The 17,510-nt window shown below is 36.1% G+C and overlaps 4 protein-coding genes across 4 annotated transcripts; 3 read left to right on the top strand and 1 right to left on the bottom strand.

Moving 5' to 3' along the window:
* The first annotated feature begins 1,114 nt into the window (after positions 1 to 1,114).
* LOC140826311 (small ribosomal subunit protein eS6) lies at positions 1,115 to 3,137 on the top strand. Its single transcript, XM_073188536.1, has 6 exons — positions 1,115 to 1,266; positions 1,351 to 1,415; positions 2,008 to 2,065; positions 2,170 to 2,278; positions 2,359 to 2,631; positions 2,715 to 3,137. Exons 1-6 carry the CDS (start codon positions 1,261 to 1,263, stop codon positions 2,951 to 2,953), a joined length of 750 nt encoding a protein of 249 aa, XP_073044637.1. The 5' UTR covers positions 1,115 to 1,260; the 3' UTR covers positions 2,954 to 3,137.
* Positions 3,057 to 4,570, bottom strand: LOC140826310 (peroxidase 17). The gene is made up of 3 exons (XM_073188534.1): positions 4,308 to 4,570; positions 4,037 to 4,228; positions 3,057 to 3,825 (listed from the first exon to the last, which is right to left on the bottom strand). Exons 1-3 carry the CDS (start codon positions 4,512 to 4,514, stop codon positions 3,232 to 3,234), a joined length of 993 nt encoding a protein of 330 aa, XP_073044635.1. The 5' UTR covers positions 4,515 to 4,570; the 3' UTR covers positions 3,057 to 3,231.
* A 640-nt stretch (positions 4,571 to 5,210) lies between these two features.
* LOC140826309 (uncharacterized) lies at positions 5,211 to 11,641 on the top strand. Its single transcript, XM_073188533.1, is given in 16 exon segments — positions 5,211 to 5,488; positions 5,776 to 5,864; positions 6,326 to 6,392; positions 6,512 to 6,627; positions 6,914 to 6,980; positions 7,102 to 7,150; positions 7,284 to 7,369; positions 7,522 to 7,787; positions 7,897 to 7,952; positions 8,521 to 8,606; positions 9,587 to 9,649; positions 9,651 to 9,680; positions 9,811 to 10,141; positions 10,279 to 10,784; positions 10,897 to 11,131; positions 11,204 to 11,641. Coding segments are annotated over 16 exon segments (2,481 nt in total). The 5' UTR covers positions 5,211 to 5,311; the 3' UTR covers positions 11,461 to 11,641.
* Positions 11,642 to 13,633: 1,992 nt separating this feature from the next.
* Positions 13,634 to 17,197, top strand: LOC140826308 (ABC transporter G family member 1-like). Its single transcript, XM_073188532.1, has 8 exons — positions 13,634 to 13,921; positions 14,261 to 14,340; positions 14,589 to 15,056; positions 15,406 to 15,492; positions 15,716 to 15,841; positions 15,992 to 16,189; positions 16,300 to 16,386; positions 16,497 to 17,197. The coding sequence occupies exons 1-8, from the start codon at positions 13,711 to 13,713 to the stop codon at positions 17,178 to 17,180; spliced, it is 1,941 nt and encodes a 646-aa protein (XP_073044633.1). The 5' UTR covers positions 13,634 to 13,710; the 3' UTR covers positions 17,181 to 17,197.
* The last annotated feature ends 313 nt before the right edge of the window (positions 17,198 to 17,510 follow it).

Below are 17,510 nucleotides of genomic sequence, written 5' to 3'. Positions count from 1 at the left end.
ATAAAATATAGATATACAGTATATATATTCTAAATTCTCCAAATATGCTTTAACCACAAATATATTATATTTTCTTGAACCAAATAAATAAAAAAAATAGTGCCCATAAAAATTACAGTCTAACAATGGGAAAATTCGACCCTGTCCCTGCAGGCAGTGCCTGCAGGGGCAGATCAAGGGCCAGAATTTTTCTGGCCCTTGGTTTTTTTTTTTTTAAAAAAATTCCCCCCTCCCCATGAAATGATCTGGACCGTTGATTGGGTGTGGGGCACTGTCCCCACACCCAGAGTGGAATATTATATTATAGAATGTTATAATGCTCGGTTATATTTCCGTGAATGAAAATACTTAAAAAATGTCAAAAATCACCACATAATTTTCCACTAAATCCAAAATATCATTTTTTTTATTTTTTTTAGCATTTAATTTTCGATATAGCTCTTGAAACCTAATAAATCACAAAAAATTTGTAGGCAGGAATCTTGAATTATATTATAACAACACACTGGTTTTTAGCTGATTAAATTTTCATATGGAATTTTAATGTAAATTTAACAACATCGGGTTTTACCTCAATTATTTTGGAAATAGTGTTTTAATAGCAAAATTTTAAAATATTAATAGTTTTTAGCTAAATATGTGAGACGGTTTCACAGGTCGTATTTTGTAAAACGGATCTCTAATTTTGGTATTCATGAATTTTTTTTTTCTATTTATTCTAAGATAATTATTTTTTATTGTGAATATCGGTAGATTTGGCGTCTCACATATAAAGATTCGTGAAACCGTATCACAAGAGACCTACTCTTAACAAATTTAAAAAGACCAAAGTGCGATTTTTCCAATTTACCCAATTATATATACACATAAATGTTAACATAAATTAATAAATATGTTTGATGTAATTTGGAAAAAAAATAATGAAAACTTTCAATAATATTTTCTCAAAACCACAGATCAACGATTAATCCATGTACAACAACTTGACAAAAATTAAATTATTATTATCAGGAAAAAAAGCTCAATTACCAAAAAAATTATTAATAAATTTGTTAAATTCTCTCAGAAATATTATATTAGGGCAAATTGGATTTGGGCGAGTGCAATAAAAAAAGGTTGGGCCGAAGATACCTTGAAAGCCCATTTATACGCCATGTGGCAGCTACTTAGTGCGTCGATGTCACCCCAAAACCCTAGTGACGGATGAGCATTTGAGAACTCGTTCGACATCTTAGCCGCTTTCTCCCCGTTCCGTCGAAGATGAAGGTTTCAGTCTCTCCCTCGTATAACATATTGATATGATTGAAGCTGGAGATTTATATCGTATAATCTTTAGTTTGCATCTTGCAGTTCAACATCGCAAATCCGACCACAGGATGCCAGAAGAAGCTGGAGATTGATGATGACATGAAGCTGTATGTATTCATTTTCGATTCCTTATGGATATTCTTGACCTTTATTGTTGATGATTTGATAAACTTGTTGATTTGGTTTAGATCTCTGCAAGTTCCTGTGCGAATTAAAAAAATTTACATGTTTGTTTTGTTTATCTTTTTATTGTTTATTCCTACAAGAATTTCGTTGTAAAATGCGGTAAAGTTGATGTCTTTGAGTAGTAACTGAGCTGCATAGTTGTGTTGCAACATTTGATTGAATAAGCTTTGGTCAATACACGAGTTCTATTTTCTTTTTTCGTTTTGTTGCACGCATGGAAAAAGTCATTTAGCTAACGACAATGGTTTTCTACCACGAGAAGTAATGAATGAGTCATGGAAAATCGAGCTGCACCCCCACATCCAGCAGTACATTTCTCTTGGGTTTGATATTGTTTTTTCAGGTGTAACTTAGTCTTTGACTCTTTGTGTCAATCGATATCTTTTTATTGGTTATTGCACAAGTATAACTGGCACTTGTAAACATGCCAATATTGGAAGGAATAGTTTTTTTTATTCAGCCCTTGCCCTCGAGTAAATTAGCTTGGGTTTACCCTATGTATATTATTCACAGCCGGGTGTTCTGGGACAAGAGGATCTCTCAGGAGGTCAGCGGCGATGCCCTCGGTGAGGTACAAATTTTATTTTAAGTTAAAAATTCTAGTTATGCCATGATTATGCATTTTCCAGTGATGATGCTTGTTCTGACATGTCTTTTGACAATTTGATGTTTCAGGAGTTCAAGGGATATGTATTTAAGATAATGGGGGGTTGTGACAAGCAAGGTTTCCCAATGAAGCAGGGTGTGTTGACCCCAGGTCGTGTTCGACTCTTGCTGCATAGAGGTGTGTATGATTTTCTTATGACCCCTTCTAATTTGGGTTTATTTTTTTAATATCTAAAAGTTGGACATGTGACCGAACAGGTACCCCATGTTTCCGAGGTTATGGTAGGAGAAATGGAGAGCGTAGAAGGAAGTCTGTTCGAGGGTGCATTGTTAGCCCTGATCTCTCCGTTCTGAACTTGGTGATTGTCAAAAAGGGTGATAATGAACTGCCTGGATTGACAGATGTCGAGAAGCCTAGGATGAGAGGTCCGAAGAGAGCTTCAAAGATCCGCAAGCTCTTCAATCTCTCGAAGGAAGATGATGTTAGAAAGTATGTTAACACATATCGCCGTACATTCACCAACAAAGCTGGTGAGTTTCTCCACCAGAACATTTTTGCATTGATGAATCTTGATTCTGAAAAACTGCTGATATGAAGTTCTATCTGACCACAGGTAAGAAAGTGAGCAAAGCTCCAAAGATTCAGAGGCTGGTGACTCCCTTGACACTGCAGAGGAAGAGGGCTAGAATTGCTGACAAGAAGAAGAGAATTGCCAAGGCCAAGTCGGAGGCTGCTGATTACCAGAAGCTTCTTGCTACACGGTTGAAGGAACAGAGGGAAAGGCGCAGCGAGAGTTTGGCAAAGAAGAGGTCTAGACTTTCTGTAGCTTCAAAGCCGTCGATTGTGGCTTAAGTACCGACCCATTACTGGACTGCAATCTCTGGCCTCTGCTGCTTAAGAGTTTTTAACGATGAGATGATTTTGGTGATTTGGTTCATATTATTAACTGGGTTAATTTGTTGGGCTTTGTGATGCTTGGATACTTAAATTTGAATTTTAGGTTTTTTGAATTTGAGATTTCAAAATACGTTAATGTGTGTTACTTACGGGCATATATGGATTATAGTAGTCTACACGTTGATGTCATCTATTTCATACAGAATCTTTCATCTTGAATAGCTACATATAATTCAAGCATCAAGGAATACCTCCACCGGCTGGCTATTAACCACCCTGCAGTTCCTCCTAATCTCTCCGGGTTGACTCGACTGTAGGTCGCCCATTTTAATCATCCCTTCAACAAATGCTTTAAAAAACGCTTTCTGACTCCGACTGAACGTTTTTATATAATCTCTCGTCGTTGGACACGTGAACAACGTTTGATCTGAATTCAAGAACCCTCTTCCATTGGTTAAATCCTTGAAATATTGGTTATCGAATCTCTCCGGTGTTGCATCCAAGTCTCCTGTTACGCTTTCATCTCCTCCAAGTGGACATAGCTTATCCAGCTTTTCCCTGAAACCTGGTTCGATGGCAGGGTCCGGTCTTCCTGAGCCAGATTGGTTGTAGAGGCGGAAGACGATGGAGAAACATCTAGCTTTGCCAATGGAGTGGGAGCCGGAAAGGGCAACTAAATCTTTGGTGGAGAGGTTGAATCTGGTGAAGAGTTGAATGAGGGCAGTTGCATTTGCTCGTGGGCTTGGCATTATGTCATTCGATGTTTCTTGGCTGGCTGTTAAACTATCCAATCTTCCTAGTCTCACCTGCCAATTTGGTCCTCCACTCTGGTTTCAGAAAAAAGATTATAATAGCAGATAAAAATTCTGAGATTGGATTGTGAAATCAGATGCAAGTCTAAAGTTCCGGCGAGTTCTATGCGTATTCCTTCCACTAATTTTTCGAACTATTTATCATGTGACAAAACCATATTTTTTACAGGGACTATTTTGATGTGATTTTTCGATAGTATTATTATAAATTGAAAGTGAAAATTACCAGAACAACTGCATCTCGTGCGGCCATGATGACAATATCAGCACAAGAAACAACACCTGGGCAACTACTCTCTAAAGCTTCTTTAATCTCATCAATGACCTGGAATGATCTCAAAGAATCTATGTTTGATAGAGCTTCTTTCTCTCCAACCATGTTTGGACTATCATCCAGCAACAATGATCCGTCGCACCCCTGCAACATCAAAATCGCATAATTTTAATGGCCGGCCTGTCCCAAAATTTTCAAAAGAGAAATAGAGCCCTCCATTTACATTAACCAAGCAATCATGGAATTGTAAGCGCATAACAGAGGCAACGCTTCTGGTTTCTCTGGCCATGGCATTCTTGATGACATCCCGGACAATGAGCTCCGCTTGGGGGCAAGTGTCCATGTAAAATCCCGGACGGAGCGGCGGTGCTTGGGCGGCGGCCATGGTGGAGCCGAGGAGGACGGAGAAGAGGAAAAGGGTGGGAGACATTTTTTGGCTTTCTTTTCGACACTGTTTTTTAATCAGTTTGGGTCTAAATTATATCTAGTGCCAATGAACGTCAAATTTCATTTTCATTACATGTGTATACCAAACTTTTGTGGATTCGCAATAAATCGTGATGGGCCCGAGTCAGTTCTATTTTAGTCGTGCAAAGTGGCATATGTGTCAGCGGTTCATAGGGTTTGTGTGAAAAAGAGAATAGCCACTCTCCGAGTGTGGGAATTATTTGGAACAGCAGAGTTTGTTGTGGTAGTGGTTCAATATCATTATATTATTGGATATATATCATGGGATAACTTCAATAAAATCATTATCAGAATCTGCAAGTTTTACTAATATTTTCAAATCTACAAGTTTTATTACAACATAATTATGCACTAATAGACCGTGATACCTTTTGGGGAGCAAAGAGAATTTTTATGTAAAGATCTCAAGATCTATTTGTGTGACGAATATACATCGTCTTCTATGTTTGATAAAACAATTGTGAGAATTTGTAATCATGTTTCTAATCTAACATCAGTTATTTAAAATTTGTTAGTTTAAAGATCAAATAAATCTAATGGGAAATGCGGCAATGATAATTTCGACTTTCTCAATTGGGCCGAATGTCAAGGACAGGGACTTGGCAATGGGCTTCTGTTCAATAGAATTTGGGCCTTGAACCCTAAAAATTAAACGTCAAAACCAAGTCCTCTCGTCTGGTCCTTCTCCTTCCCCTTGCTTGCCGTTACAGAAGCTCGCGGCAACCAAAGAAGCAGCAGAAATTAAAGCAAAATTCATAAATGGGAGGAAGGGGAAGGTCGCGCACCCAGAGAAAACACTTCCACCAGAGCAGAGAAAACGTTTGGAAGCGTCCCAAGTCCGATGGTTCTACTGTTGCCACACCAGATGATGCTAAAAGAGATAACCCTTGGGAGCCATTTACCACACAAAACCAAGGTTTCGATGAGTATTACAAAGTAAGAAAGGAAATCATTTTGAAAAAAAACGAATCTTGTGTCTAGCTTTATTGGGTTGTTTATTGGAGTGTGAATTGTGGTAGCATATGAACATGGGTAAATATACAGAGAAAACATATTAGCGTGGTGCAATGAGCATGTTTCTAAGAGCTTGAATTCCTTGTTTAGTATGACTAGTTCTGATGAAAATGGTAAAATAAGTTGAAAAAATTGATAAAAGACATGAATTTGCTAGAATTGTAACTGTTTTATTTGTAGAGAATGAATTTGCGGTTTTATACGTGTAGGAGCAAGAAATTGTGCCGACTGAAGAATGGGATGTTTTCATCGAGTATCTTAGGAAACCATTGCCTGCTGCTTTCAGAATAAATTCCAGGTTCTTATGCAACTTTTGTTCAGGTTTTTCCCCTTTTTGAAGTGATTTCGCGGCATGATTTTATTTTTCCTTTACCTGTCCATGCCTTTTGGCTTTTCTGTGATACTTTTGGCTTCATGAAATATTACAGTGCAATTGAATTCTGTGGGAACATGTTTATTGCAGTATTGTTAGCATTCAACTTCAGCATAAAAATTAATTGAGAATTCTTAAGAACTTTTTCCTGTTCTACCGTACAAGGGCTAGGTAAAAACAATAAACAATGTAAGAAAACGATATTGATGTTCTAAACTCTTGAAAGGCGGAACAAGAAAATATTTGTTGTTGACTTGGCAGAGAAATGTTTTCGAAAGGAGATCTGTTTTATTAAAGTTGATGCATTAAATAGTAACTTACTATTTAATAAGCTGAAAGCCTGAAACTTGTTTGACGCGTGTGCTTTTTTTTGTCCAAATTTGCAGTAGCCAGTTCTATATTGATATTAAATCGCAGTTAGAGAATGACTTCGCGAAATCTCTTCAGGCAGAGGTAGGGTGGTTGTACATATTCATACATTGTTTTATTACAGATGAAAGTGAGGTGTCACAGCTCTTTCAATGTAGTTTTCATGCTAATGTTATTTTCTTCTCTGAATATAATTTAACCAGGATTCCGATGGATGTGAAGTTGAGGCAGTAAAGCCTATACCATGGTATCCAGATAATCTTGCTTGGCAATCAAACTTTTCTCGGAACCAGCTGCGGAAGAACCAAACCCTTGAGAGGTGGGTGATTTATTTCTTCTTGACATGAGTTGCGGTGGCTTGATGTTCTAACCATCTGATGTGTTCTTCATTCAACACGTTTTAAACAGTTGTACTTGTATATCTTTATCAGTCGAGTATGTTTTAAGCTGACAAGCACTTCCTATCACGGGGCACGCAAATTTTGTATGCACGCAAAATTTCTATGATGGGTTTCACGTCAATATGTTCTCCAATTCATAAGAAAGGTTTATCTTAAATTTTTCATATGCCTATATCTGTACATAGTTTTAACCTCACTTTGCAGGTTCCATGAGTTCTTGAAGCTAGAAAATGAAATTGGAAATATTACGAGACAGGAAGCTGTCAGCATGGTAGGCCACATTTACATTTCTTTATGCAGCTCAATTGGACCAACTATTGAAGCTTTTGGTGATTAAAATGTATGAACCACTCATTTGCTTTATGAACTAATTGCTTCATTTTATGATTCAGATTCCTCCATTGTTTCTTGATGTACGTCCACATCATTTTGTTCTTGACAGTAAGCTACACCTGTGACTTTAAATGAAATTTGTGTCATGTTTTCACCAAGGGTGCTACTATTATAGTTGTATTATGGGTTCCCGCAGAATGAATTAGGTCCAAACTCTGTTAATTTCTTGTACATAATGCAGTGTGTGCAGCTCCAGGTTCAAAAACATTTCAGTTACTTGAGATGATACACATGTTGACTGAATCAGGAAAGTTGCCTAGTGGAATGGTATAATTTCTTCTAATTCTCCTTTACTTGTTAATTTTAATTAAATGCTGATGAGACTTTGTGGCTGATTTTCTTCAAACCAAGTCTCCTGTGTTCTTATTCTGATGCTCCTATGTCCGAACAGCTATGTTAATGATGTACCTTTGATACAGGTGATAGCGAATGATCTAGATGTCCAAAGATGTAATCTTCTTATTCATCAAACGAAAAGAATGTGTACCGCCAACTTGATAGTTACTAACCATGAAGCGCAACACTTTCCAAGCTGTCATTTTAAAGGGAATCATTCAGTTGATTCTGAAGTGGGAATTGTTAAGGAAATTGGTATCACACAGCTTCAATTTGATCGTGTCTTGTGTGACGTGCCTTGTAGTGGCGATGGAACTTTACGTAAGGCTCCGGACATATGGAGGAAATGGTGATTACTTTAATATTTTTGCTTTCAATCTTCATTTAAGTCATTTTTCCTCAATTTTGGGCATTATATTATCATCCGGCTTTATATCCTGTGCCTTGACTCATCGCAGGAATGCGGGAATGGGCAATGGTCTCCATGGTCTACAAGTACAGATTGCGATGCGAGGTGCCCCCTTTTCTGTTTGAAATCTGATGTTTCTGCATGAGGCTTGGCAGTACATGTTGTCATAATTTGTTTTAGCCTCAATGACTAACGTGATCTTAGCTTTTCTTAGAGTTGGAGCTTTTACTCTTTTTATTTCACGTCATGCATTTCAAGAAGTTAATGACCGATTGGGATGTTCATAGTTGATCACCAAGTTACAAGTATACCAGAGACTCAGTATGAATTGGGATTGATTGAAACTTTCTCTCATCTGCAATATTTCGGCATTCTTAAAAAAATAGATGGAACATTAGTTGTGAACTCAAGTTTTTTTGGTTTCATCAAGCTATTAATATTGTATAGTTTGTGTTTTTAGCATTTATCATCCGCTTACATTTTCATGCCGTCTAAGCTAGTGGTTGTGGACTCGTGTTGATGTAAGAAAGAAAAATTCTACTTGTGTGAATTGCAGGCTGCAGCTATTGCTTTTGTCCTGTCTAGTGGATATTTTCTATTGAGGTCTCCTCTATTTTGGTTTGTCTTGAGAAAAGCACCTAAAAACCTTGGCTTTCGACACAATGCATTTCAGGTTTAGCGTTGCTTAAAGTTGGTTGTAGAATGGTATATTCCACTTGCTCAATGAATCCTGTGGAGAATGAAGCTGTCGTTGCAGAGGTAGTTTATAAATTTTTTAATATCATGAAATCTATATGAACATTTTTCTGCATTTTATATTTGTTCTAATACCTTTTTTAAGCTTGTAAGCTGTTCAAATGATCCGGTGATTATTGTGTCTTTTGTGTGTAACCTTTTCCATTAAGCTTATTTCTTGGGTGGAAGAGAAAAAATGGTGAATTAAGTATGATCTTATCTATGCGTAATGTTAGTCCAGAATGGAAATACAATCAACAAATATTAGATCTTCTTGGTATAGTGGCATGTGTGTATGTGTTTGTAGTCCTTAAGTCCAGTTCTTGCATGGCTTTTGGGGGCGGGTAGTCATTTTGAATACCCAAACACGACTCTAAATTTGGTTACCGAAAATTTTCTGGTATACTTGTGGTTACCCAAAATCTCGTACCTGTTTTTGGAACCATTTTTATTTTTTAAAAAGCCACAATTTACTTAGAATGGTACTTGCTAGAATGTTAGTTTATTCCAGTTCTTACTTACTTCATGGACACAAGCAAACAACAGGCAACGATGAAGAAAATAAAAATAGAATTGGACAAGTCACTTAACAAGGTATCACAAGTTTCTGTTTCAAACTATCTTCCGAAATAATGACCTAGATATTCCAAACCTGAACCGAAGAATTGCATGCCTTACCAAAGTATTTATTTTGGACGGTGAGTTCACACCATTCCTTCAGAACCCTCAGCCTTTGACTCCGACTGACGACATCTGTGTTTCCCCACTTGGTGGTGTTTCAGTCTAAATAGGAAGGTAGCTAGTGTCGGTCATTGCGTGGCAAATAGGTAGACCTAAATAGAGTTTGTGGTTTAAAAAAATCGGACCCGAATTACTAGCACACAAACTCAAACCTGATTTTTTTGGAAAAACTGACTACGACTCGGGTACCCGATACCGGATTCAAATTGCCCACCCCTATTGGCTTGATATCCTTGCGTTTCTTGATGCCTTATTTCTTTCAGGTTTTACGGAGATGTGGAGGATCTATTGAACTCATGGATGTCTCCAATGAGCTGCCTGAGCTCAGTTCGTAGACCAGGTCTCAAGAAATGGAAGGTTTGTTGTTGTCATCCTCTAAGCTTCTGTTTTGGCTGTTTGTTACAGCATAAGTAGGGAGAGTATGTTAAAAGAAGATGTTCGATAATTCTCGGCAAGCAGTTTCTCATACTTGCTTAATTTTAATCAGGTTCGAGATAAAGGGCTATGGCTGGCATCATATAAAGATGTCCCGAGGAACCGCAGGTCTGTAGTAACTCCAGGCATGTTTCCTTCAGGGAACACTGTTGTGGAGACATCTGAACATGATAATGAAACAGCAAGTAAACTTTTGAGCAAGAACTGTGACGAGAATTCTGAAAACGGGGTTGACTTAATAGATGATTCTTTAGCTCCAACAAACAATTTAGAGGCAGAAGTCTCGACTCTACCTTTAGAACGTTGCATGCGGATAGTGCCTCATTATCAGAATTCAGGGGCCTTTTTTGTTGCTGTTTTCCATAAACTTTCTTCCCTGCCTTGTAAGTTCCATCTGAGGGCAAATCCAAAAATTCAGTGGAATCAATCAGTAAAAATTGCAAACAACTGAAATGATTACATCTCTGATTTAATTTTGATCGAAAATATTAATACTCATTCCGTGTTGATTGATCTGCAGCCGCACAGAAGCAATCTGAGAATTATCCTAGAATGACACATTCATGCTGTGCTGAAGCTGATAATCTGATAAATGAGGTGAAACACGATTCGAACTGGGAGGATACTGATTTAATTAATGGCACAGACGATCAAATTTCGGAAGCAACTCTTGATGACCATAGTGAAAATTACTTGGAAAATCAAAAGGCGGAAACCAAGCCTTCTCCCGTTGCAGAAACTGGTGTTAAAACCACTGTGGGTAAGAGGAAGCTACAGATCCAAGGGAGATGGAGAGGAGTCGACCCTGTTATCTTTTACAGGGACGATTCTACTGTGAGCAGTATAATGGAATTTTACGGAATTCAAGAATCATTTCCATTTAAAGGTCGTCTTATTACAAGAAACAATGACAGCAAACACGTGAAAAGAATATACTACATTTCAAATTCTGTCAAAGAAATTCTCGAGTTTAACTTTCTAGCTGGCCAGCAGCTTAAGATCGCTTCTGTTGGAATAAAGATGTTTGTGAGTTATTTTTATCTTCTCTCTCTGTCTATGAGCCATCGATCTTGCTTACTTATCAGCTAATGTTTTAAGTTCTTCTTGAGATATGAAAACGAATTGTGTTTAATTTCAGGAACGGCAAACGTCAAAAGATGGAACTGCTGCACCCTGTTTATTCCGAATATCATCCGAGGGTTTGCCCTTGATATTTCCATACATCACCAAACAAATATTACACGCATCTGCAGTAGATTTAAAGCATCTACTACTATACAAAAGCATCAAATTTGCAGATTTTGTTGATCAAGAATTCGGAAAGAAGGCTTCAAACCTACTGCTGGGTTGTTGTGTGGTGGTTCTGAATAAAGGTTCGAATTGTTTGACGCTTGATATAGTCATTTTTCATTTTACTTTCCATTATTGACACACGGTTTTTGCAGATGGCATTGCATCAAATGGTTGTGAGGAAAAACAAAATTTGGTGGCTATCGGTTGTTGGAAAGGTCGAACGAATGTGACTGTAATGGTGACAGCACTTGATTGCCAAGAATTGCTAGAAAGAATGTCGATTCTCTTCTCTACAAACAAGTCCGCGGCTGAGCCGGAGGTCAAATCCTCTACTTTGAATGCTAGTGTAGAAGCAAACGTCAATGTTTCCGATGCTAAACAACAAGACATTGAAACAAACAAGAGTTGATTGAACCAGCAGCAGCCTGTTTATTGAGTTTGTATTTTTTGAAAGATCTCCGTTTTCATCAATTTGAACCATGTTGTTACGAGTTGGGTAGTCAATTACGGTGAGCCATTGTTGTAATTGTAATAACATTGAGATGCCAACTGTTACGTGGTTGATCAAACGATTCTCATCGTTTTACGTACGCACGTTTGGATCCTTTGTCCAATATTGCCGTCTTTTATCCGTCGGTCTAAACTATTCGTTAGGCTCCAAAAAAACGAGGAGACTTTTGAATTGACAACTCTCTGGTTCTTTTCTTCTGGCGGACCACAACATTTCAAACATTTGAATTGAATTCACACGATAATTCAATGAACAAGAAATCATTAATTTCATCTCTTCCAATGGGTCTGTCTACCTTTGAGCATTGTCTCATTTGTTTTGAATTATACATTATTTTAATTTAATTAATATAATATAATCTCCTTGATAAAAATATCAATTATACATCTATGAATTCATGAAGTCAAGGAAGAGATAAAAGTAGTAGGTTGGATAAGTCCACATTTTGCCACAACAATCAATCAGTATATATCCATAATGGTAATTATTCTAGTACGAAACAGAGCATATGCAAGTAATTTTTATTTTATTTTAAAAAAAAAACATTAGGAATTTGTAAAAGTATTCAATAAAATCTTTTGTCGCATCTTATTTTTAAATCAAGCAATTAATATGTTAGTATTAATTAAAGAAGTTTGGAAGGGAAAAAAAACCAGACAGTGAAAAAACAAATTAATCAACCGAGTGAGAGTTATTATTATTATTATTATTTTCTAAAAGATGTAAATAGCTCACTGTAAACTTTATCAGAATCTTTATTATTAATTTTTTTTTAAAACAAAAAACAAAAAACTTTGGCAAACACTTGACAAATTTAATCAGTTTCTTTTGGGCGTATAAGTTTTGGAGTTGGGATTGGGAAGAAAAGTTTTATAATCAACTTTAACCCATTCCCGAAAAGTTTCTTTTAGGTGTCAATACAAACAGAACTTATGTATCAATTGAACAAGAAAATAGATGCTTCTTAATTATGGCAGTGTTCGGCTTGTAGACTTGTATATTTTCCTCGTGTGGTTGTGTGGACATTAATAATTTCACATTATTTCCATGTAGTTTCCTGTTATACATTAATTTATAACATAATCTCTCACGTCAAATTTACCGACTAACTAAACTGCATTCAACGTCATAATTTAATTAAAACACCACAAATATATATTAAGTTTGGCTAATAATATATAAGAAAAATGGTTTGATACAATATGATTTTTAATTATGTAATTTGTTAATGTTTGATTTTCATCCAATATCTTGAATTTTGGTACTATTTTGGCCTAAAGTTATTAAATCCACAAAATATTTGTTATTTAGTATTGACACTCTCCTACATAACTTTATGTGACAGAATAAATTACCAATATCGTACATATTAAAAACTATCTAAGTAAAAATAGAATTCTTTTCATTCGAAATATTTGGTGTCATTTTTTTTTATTATTATTCCTCTTTGTTTTGTTTAGATTTATTTTGATATATGTAATAATGGTTTATTTTCAAAATATAGCTATGTAAAAAAACATCAGTACCAAATAAGCAATATTCAACGAGAGGTTTAATAACATCTAACGAAAAAAACCTAAATTAGTAGATGAAACCAAACCGTGACAATTTACTAAAATAACAGTCAAAGACCAACTTACATGAATAAAATATATACAATAACAATTGTGACGTCCACCATATTATATATATATATATATATATATATATATATATATATATATATATATATATATATATATATATATAGACACACACACACACACACACACACACACACACATAGATTTCTTGAATAATAATTGTTGTGTAGTTCCTTTATTACAATTAAAATGTTTTAATTATGAATCATGTAATTCAGATATATACAGCACGGTTCTTAATTTGACCATTTGCATGGCTGAACATGCCAATACTCAATGCTGTTTTTATTTTTTTGGTACACATCACGTGTTGATCGCCATTCTGTGTCAAATACGTGCACGATTAAAAGTATACAACTTTCTTAGGTACATGTCTACGTATTCAAATTATATTACTATTAATAGCGCTCATAACATCATGTTTTATATAGTTCTACATAATTTCGTTGCTTCCCAATATATAAAAATTATAAAGATTTGCGCATTCTGCAAGCTAGCCAGCGCCATGCAATCTCCAAAATCAATGGAGCTAATGGAAACTGGAGATGACGGAATTATCTTGACTTGGAAAGACTTGTGGGTGACGGTATCCGATAAGAGGGAAGGACGACGACCCATTCTCCGGGGACTAACTGGTTATGTCCGGCCGGGACAGTTCTTGGCCATCATGGGTCCTTCCGGATGTGGCAAATCCACTCTTCTTGATGCATTAGCAGGTTCATATATATTATACAATTATCCATTCCTTATTGTCAAGAGAGATCTTATATAATATGCTACAAATTATTAAAGTGAACAAAAAAACTTCCCGGCCTCAATTGGGAATTTTGGGTTTAATAATAAATATATCAATTAAAAAATTTATGTGGGTATATATGCCATGTATATAGCAGCTGTATTTAGCTACATATTGCTTTTGAGTTGTCTTACAGTGTCTAACCGAATAGCATGCTCAGTACTATAAATTTACCTTTTATTAAAAATATTAATTGAATACGAATGGATATATAAATTATAACTAAAAAAATTGATATGATAATATTATATATGTGCAGGGAGATTAGAATCAAATGCATCACAAATGGGAGAGATCCTAATCAATGGCCGCAAGCAACCGTTAGCCTTTGGCACTTCAGTAAGAAAATAATGGTGACCCAATTAAACAATATATATATATATATATATATATATATATATATATATATATATATATATATATATATATATATATATATATGTATGTATGTATAGAAAAGTCTTTTTTTTATTATTTTATTTTCCAAAGGATAGTATGAACGTACTCAACACATTAATCAGTTATTGCTTTCAGTACCTAATAAAAATCTTCTCTAATTTCCAACAATTTTACAATGCACGATTCAGGCCTATGTTACTCAAGACGACACCTTGATCACGACCTTAACAGTTAAAGAAGCAGTATTCTACTCCGCGGAGCTCCAGCTCCCCGAGTCTATGTCCAAATCCGAGAAAAAACAAAGGGCGGAAGCAGCCATCAAAGAGATGGGATTACAAGACTCAATGGACACAAGAATCGGCGGAGGCTGGAGGGTAAAAGGACTGAGCGGCGGCCAAAAGAGAAGAGTAAGCATCTGTATCGAACTCCTGACTCGGCCTAAGCTTCTGTTTCTGGATGAGCCCACCAGCGGCCTCGACAGCGCCGCCTCGTTTCATGTCATCAGTCGCATAATCAAGCTGGCAGAGCAAGATCGGAGGACCGTTGTTGCGTCTGTGCATCAGCCCAGTGCGGAGGTGTTCGAGTTGTTTCACAACCTTTGCCTTCTGTCGTGTGGGAGGACTCTGTATTTTGGGTCAGCTTCGGATGCAAATCAGGTCATCTTAGATAAATTTATTTACTTATCAAGTATTTATTCAGGTTTTGTAGATTATAAACATATATTTCAAAAAGAGACTAAAATAGCTTCAATATCTCGTGAAACTTATAAACAATTTAACAGACACAACGTAAGAAGGATCAAAAGTACACTTTCAAAGTGACTTATTTTTTAAATTAGATTAGATACTTGTTGATTTGAACTCACCCGCATGCAAAACATGATTCCTTAAGAAAAGGTTTTATATGCTTTATCAATGTTGCAGATATTGTACCATAAATATTGGTTTATAATATAATTGATCAAACTTAATTGAGACTAATTTACTTGATACTTGATATATGCAGTTCTTTTCGTCAAATGGGTTTTGTTGTCCGGCTATGAGGAATCCATCCGATCACTACCTAAGAACAATTAATCAAGACTTTGATGTGGTATTAATTAATGTCTCTCTCTCTCTTTCTCTATATATATATATATATATCAATCATAATAAATATTAATATCACCTGCATATATATATATATATAATATATATATAATTTATTATCTCATTGGACAAACTATATATATATCAGTAATAATAAATATTAACATCACCTGCATATATATATATATATAATTTATTATCTCATTGGACGTTTGAATAAAGTATAGGATGTAGAACAAGGATTTGGTGCAAAGTTAACAGCTGCGGAAGCAATTAATATTCTCATCAACTCTTACAATTCATCGGAGACCTTCCAACAAGTCAAGAGAAGTGTTGATAAGATATGCCAACAGGTGTGCGCATGCACGCACACACACACACACACATATATAAGCCTGTCCGTCGATATACAAGATTTTTATGAAAATATTGTTATATATATCACGTATCATATCGAAGTACTCATGATCAATCGTTTTAAATAACTTGTCACGTACGTGAAGAATTCTGGTGGAGCATTGGAGAAGAAGGAAAGACGGGCGGGATTCATTACTCAATGCCTTGTCTTAACTCGGAGATCTTACAAAAATATGCATCGTGATCTTGGATATTACTGGTTGCGCTTCGCTATTTACATTGGTTTAAGCTTGTCTATTGGGACCATCTTTTATGATCTTGGCTCCAGTTATAGTTCTATCCAGGTTCAAATTGACAAAAATCCCTTGATCATATCACAAAGTTACTGACTTTTCATCACATAGTATAATATATATGGTCTGAAGAATATGCCATGTTTATTTTGTTTGGTTAGGCTAGAGGTTCAATGCTCGTCTTTGTCGCATCGTTTATGACATTTATGGCAATCGGAGGATTCCCTTCTTTTGTGGAGGATATGAAAGTAAGCCGCCTTAGCTCGATCCTTTGATCCTTAAATTACAGATTCACTGGATATGAGTGTTATTAATATTTTCTTTTGTGTGTGTGTGTGTGAATTATCTGTCAAATTAGATATTTACACGAGAAAGATTAAATGGACACTATGGTGTGACAGCATTTGTGGTTGGAAACACACTATCCTCCATTCCCTACATAATGTTGGTATCCATAGTCCCCGTAGCAATGGCTTACTACTTAGCCGGCCTACAAAAGAGCATAGATCACTTCATCTATTTCGCATCCCTCATCTTCACTTGCATGATGCTAGTTGAGAGCCTAATGATGGTTGTGGCCAGCATCGTCCCGGATTTCCTAATGGGAATCATAACGGGTGCTGGAATTCAGGGTGTGATGATACTGAATGGAGGCTTTTTCCGATTGGTAAACGATCTTCCGAAGCCGTTCTGGAAGTATCCCATGTACCACATTTCTTTCCACAAGTATGCTAATCAAGGATTCTTCAAGAACGAGTTTCTAGGATTGAGATTCCCAAGTGGGCAATTCGGATTGGGGGGGTCTTCCAGTACAAGTAGTACCATCAGTGGTGAACAGGTTCTGAAAAGTGTTTGGCAAGTGGATTCAAGTCAGTCTAAATGGCTGGATTTGGGTGTCGTGGTGGGGATGCTGATCCTCTACAGGCTTATGTTTCTAGGGGTTGTTAAGGGCATCGAGAAGTTTAAGCCTGGGTTTTGCGCTTTTCTTTCTGGTTTGGTCCGCCCCTACTCTAAAAATCAAGAAACAATTATCATAGAATAGACTTCTGATTTTATTTTTATTTTTTTAGAAAAAGATTGTTTTATCATATTTGTTCTTTGTGGTCGTCGTGGCCGGCCATGTGAGAGTTAAATTGATAGTTTGTAAGATTATATCTCCAAGTGTATATTACGAATTTGATTGTATGAACGTAACGTGACAATAAATTTGACCAAATAACCATTTTTTGGGAATTTGCTAGCTCTTAGCATCATTTACTTAATTATGTGCGATTATAGGTATTAAATTTTTAACAAAATATATATGTAATTGAATTTGATCAAATTTGAGCTCCTCCCCCGTAGCTGCATTCATCCCCCATGCTAGCGATAC

The sequence above is a fragment of the Primulina eburnea genome, chromosome 3 (genome assembly GCF_022965805.1).
Source record: "Primulina eburnea isolate SZY01 chromosome 3, ASM2296580v1, whole genome shotgun sequence".
In the NCBI taxonomy this organism is placed as follows: domain Eukaryota; kingdom Viridiplantae; phylum Streptophyta; class Magnoliopsida; order Lamiales; family Gesneriaceae; genus Primulina; species Primulina eburnea.
This window is presented reverse-complemented; position numbering and strand designations above follow the sequence as displayed.

Coding starts and splice junctions, on each gene's coding strand:
- LOC140826311 (XM_073188536.1), top strand. Junction 1,416..2,007: donor ATTGATGATGACATGAAGCT/GTATGTATTCAT, acceptor TATTATTCACAG/CCGGGTGTTCTGGGACAAGA. Junction 2,066..2,169: donor GCGGCGATGCCCTCGGTGAG/GTACAAATTTTA, acceptor TTGATGTTTCAG/GAGTTCAAGGGATATGTATT.
- LOC140826310 (XM_073188534.1), bottom strand. CDS start 4,514: ATGTCTCCCACCCTTTTCCTCTTCTCCGTCCTCCTCGGCTCCACCATG. Junction 4,229..4,307: donor TCCATGATTGCTTGGTTAAT/GTAAATGGAGGG, acceptor TTGATGTTGCAG/GGGTGCGACGGATCATTGTT. Junction 3,826..4,036: donor CACGAGATGCAGTTGTTCTG/GTAATTTTCACT, acceptor TTCTGAAACCAG/AGTGGAGGACCAAATTGGCA.
- LOC140826308 (XM_073188532.1), top strand. CDS start 13,711: ATGCAATCTCCAAAATCAATGGAGCTAATGGAAACTGGAGATGACGGA. Junction 13,922..14,260: donor TCTTCTTGATGCATTAGCAG/GTTCATATATAT, acceptor ATATATGTGCAG/GGAGATTAGAATCAAATGCA. Junction 16,387..16,496: donor CTTTTGTGGAGGATATGAAA/GTAAGCCGCCTT, acceptor CTGTCAAATTAG/ATATTTACACGAGAAAGATT.